Source organism: Belonocnema kinseyi, chromosome 6, assembly GCF_010883055.1.
Source record: "Belonocnema kinseyi isolate 2016_QV_RU_SX_M_011 chromosome 6, B_treatae_v1, whole genome shotgun sequence".
Taxonomy (NCBI): Eukaryota; Metazoa; Arthropoda; class Insecta; order Hymenoptera; family Cynipidae; genus Belonocnema; species Belonocnema kinseyi.
The window spans coordinates 51,768,500-51,772,469 of NC_046662.1; the positions used below are offsets into that span (position 1 = coordinate 51,768,500).

General features: G+C 42.3%; 1 protein-coding gene across 1 annotated transcript; it reads left to right on the plus strand.

The window, feature by feature from the left end:
* Positions 1–1,235: 1,235 nt before the first annotated feature.
* On the plus strand, positions 1,236–2,180 carry LOC117175382. The gene has a single exon (XM_033365091.1). It carries the CDS (start codon positions 1,236–1,238, stop codon positions 2,178–2,180), a length of 945 nt encoding a protein of 314 aa, XP_033220982.1.
* The last annotated feature ends 1,790 nt before the right edge of the window (positions 2,181–3,970 follow it).

Consider the following 3,970-nt stretch of genomic DNA (forward strand, 5'->3'; position numbering starts at 1 on the left):
AGATTATAATTCCAATGTCATCCGCGAGAAGCTTACATTATCATATTACTTCGTGAAGACTTCTTTAAATTTTGTGTTTCACTGGGCTTCCTTATTTAGCCTATGAAAAAACCGTTCAATCAAATGCTGCGCAAATGGTGTGACGGAGCTCTCCCTGCAATCTTCCTCACGACGCTACTCCTTGACTGAATCCTCGTCTCATCTGGCTTTGATTTGTCTCCGATATAGCATGCTTAGTATAAAACATACTAGCTGGTCTGGCATGTGAAACCTCGAAGCCTTCCGACCGATGAATACTGGATTTCTGAAGGCACCCTTTATGTCCAAGAAGATGCCCACATCATACCCTCCCTGTTTCCGCATTTACTTCAATTGTTTGACTGCAGAATGGACCGCAGCATCTACAGAGCAGTCTGCCTGAAAGTCGTGCTGCACTCTATGTAACGGGGAGCCTAAAAGCACTTTATCCCTGATTTATCTATTCAGGAGAGACGCTACGCATTCGGTAATTTAGATGATTCGGTAATTTATTCAGTCAAAAGGGATCAACCAGAACTGGATTCACGTGACTTCTGTGAGCACCAGTTTCTGTCAACGACTAAGCGTGACCCTGAAGGACGATTCATCGTGACAATTCCCTTTAAGGACGAGGTCAATGAACTTGGGTACTTTCTGAAAATGGCAGAAAAACGGTTATTTGCGATGGAGCGTAAGAGGGAGAAATGTCCTGAGTTAAATGATAAGTATATTGAGTTTATGAACGATTATCAAGATAAACAACATATGGTTCAAATTCCAGAAGAAGAAGTACATACCGATGGACACGTAAATTATTTACCTCACCATGCAGTATTTAAAGAAGGCAGAACTACTACCAAATTGCGCGTTGTCTTCGATGGATCTGCAAAAACTTCTTCCGGTCTCTCATTAAATGAGGTTCAGCGAGTCGGTCCAGTCGTTCCAAACGACCTTTTTTAATCACTTTGCGATTTCGCCAGTATCCTATTGTACACTCTGCTGATATTGCCCAAATGTATCGGCAAATTAAGGTCACTTAAAGTCAACAAAATTTACAAAGAATTGTGTGGAGAACGGACGCTTCTAAGCCAATTCAGCATTTTCGACTCATTACAGTCAACTAGGGCAACGCGTCAGCTCCTTTCTTAGCAACGCGGGCCTTGCGACAAATTGGTGAAGAAAATAAAGAAGACTACCCCACCGCCAGTCAGGTCGTCATGCGAGATTTCTACGTGGACGATCTACTTACGGGGGCAAACAAGGTGGAGGAAGCAAGGAAAGTAAAAACAAAAATTATTCATCTTCTCTTAGCCGCAGGAATGGACCTTCGAAAATGGGCTTCGAATAACCCATACGTATTCGAAGAATCGAATCATTCAGGATCGGAAAGAATGATTCAAACAGATAAAGATCCAAAAACGTTAGGATTATTATGGACACCTGTCATCGATAAATTAAAATACTGTGTACAGCAGACATCACAATCCTGTGCTGCAAAAAGGACAATAATATCAATTTTTGCTCAGATTTTTGACCCATTAGACCTCGTTGGTCCAGCGGTGATCCGTGCTAAAATCATTCTTCAATGTCTGTGGCAATTAAAACTCGCTTGGGATGAGACTCTACCGCAAAATCTCCACACTGTATGGAAAGAATATCACGGTCAACTCAAGGCACTGAATGAAATTTCGGTACCGCGATTCGTTCTTGGCAAAAATCTTGTAACTGTGCAAAACTATGGATTCAGTGATGCCTCGACAGTAGCATACGGCACTTGCATATATTTACGGTCGTCTGACTCTATCGGGAATCGCACTGTACGTTTGCTGTGCGCCAAGTCACAAGTCGCTCCGCTTAAACAAATAAACTTTCCCCGGCTGGAATTCCAAGCCGCCTTGGTGCTAGCACACTTGACTGAGACAGTAAGTGCAGCACTGACCGTGAAAATCGACGGAAAATATTTTTGGTCTGACTCAACTATAACTTTGGTTTGGATCCTGTCATCACCTACTCGATGGCCAACTTTCGTAGTTAACCGAACGAGCGAAATTCAAAGCCTGACTTATGACAACTGGAATCATGTGCAATCCGGAGATAATGCAGCTTATCTCATTTCTCGCGGAATCAATCCAGAGGATCTCTGCGACCAGGAACTTTGGTAGAAGGTACCAGATTGGCTCTTTCAATCTATAGAAAACTGGCCTGCGAAACGTGACCTGACCAGCGAAGAACTCGACAAGTTACCGGAAACGCAAAAACGTAAAGCGAATCTTCTTCTAACCGCGCAACCGGACTTTACATTACTTGAGCGATATTCATCACCACACCGTTTAATTATAGTAACAGCGTACTGCTTGCGATTCATAGAAAATGTTAAAAGGGCGAAAGAGCTTCGGAAGGTAGGTTACCTCGAAGTTTCCGAAAGTGCTTATGCATTATTAAGACTTTTGAAGCTTGCTCACACTCAAGATTTTTTACGCGAAATTCGTGATATCCAAGAGTCGAAGCAAATTTCAAATAAAAGCAGATTGTATTCTTTTAATACATTTTTAGATGCGCACGGACTTCTCAGAGTGGGCGGCTGCTTGGTGAGTGCTCCTTTATCATTTGAGCAGAAACATCCTATCATATTATCACCAAGCAATCCACTAACTATTCTTATCATTTCTAACGAACATTTAAAATTAATGCTTAGTGGATGCCAAGCGGTGATGGCTTCTCTAAAAAATCAGGACTGGCATATTTTCTGTAAAAACACTATAAAAAATGTCCTTCGAAAATGCGCAACATGTTTCAGAGCTCGCCCTTTAGGTACCGAATATATAATGGGAAATTTTCCAGAGGCACGTGTCACTCCGAGACGTTCATTTTATACTTGCTGAGTTGACTACGCTGGGCCATTTCGAATAAAGGGCACTATACGATCTAAAGTAACTCTCAAGGCTTACATGCGTATCTCCGTGTGTTTTGCAACTAAAGCTTTATATATTGAACTTGCTCAAGATTTGAGCACGGACGCTTTTTTGAATTCTTTACGTCGTTTTGTATCTCGCCGCGGTCAATGTCAACATATTCATTCCGACAACGGTACCAATTTTGTCGGAGCGCGCAACCGACTGAACGAACTAAGCAGGCTACTACAGGTTAGCGATTTTCAACGAAATGTAACCGATTTCTTAGCAAAAGATCAAATTTCCTGGCATATTATTCCTCCTAATGCACCTCATTTTGGAGGGCTTTGGGAAAGTGCTGTTAAATCTGCAATAAGGCATGTAACTCGAGTAATAGGAGAAACGCGACTCACGTATGAGGAACTATACGGACTTAACGCAAGTCGAGGCTTGTCTAAACTCGCGTCCCTTGACTCTAAATCCCAATGATCCTAATGATCTATATCCTTTGACACCTGGACACTTTCTAATTGGAGACTCATTGACTGCGGTACCACATTCAGATTTGCGAGATGCTCGCGAAAATCGCCTTAATCGCTACGACCATCTGCAGAAAATGTTTTAGAATTTTCGGCAGCGTTAGCAGAACGAGTATCTTAATCAGCTGCAGCAGCGGAACAAGTGGTCTCTTTCAAAGACCAATCTTCTCATTCCAGGAGCCATGGTGATCGTTCGTGACGACAACCTGCCACCAATGAAATGGCGAATCGGTCGCATTACTGAAATACACCCAGGACGAGACAATGCAACCCGATTAGTTACAATCCGCCCAGCTGATTCCACGATGAAACGTCCTGCTTCGAAAATACACGTCCTGCCAATCGATCAAGACGTCATTGCTCCGCCTGAGTAAACCGCTGACATGCTACTCAGCTACTTTCTGACAAATAATCATTGTTTAATCTTATGTAAATATCCTTTATCCGAATGCATGCAGATTGTGATTTCAGAAAGGCAACGCATAATTGTTAAACTATGATTACTTTAGTTCTATCTACCAA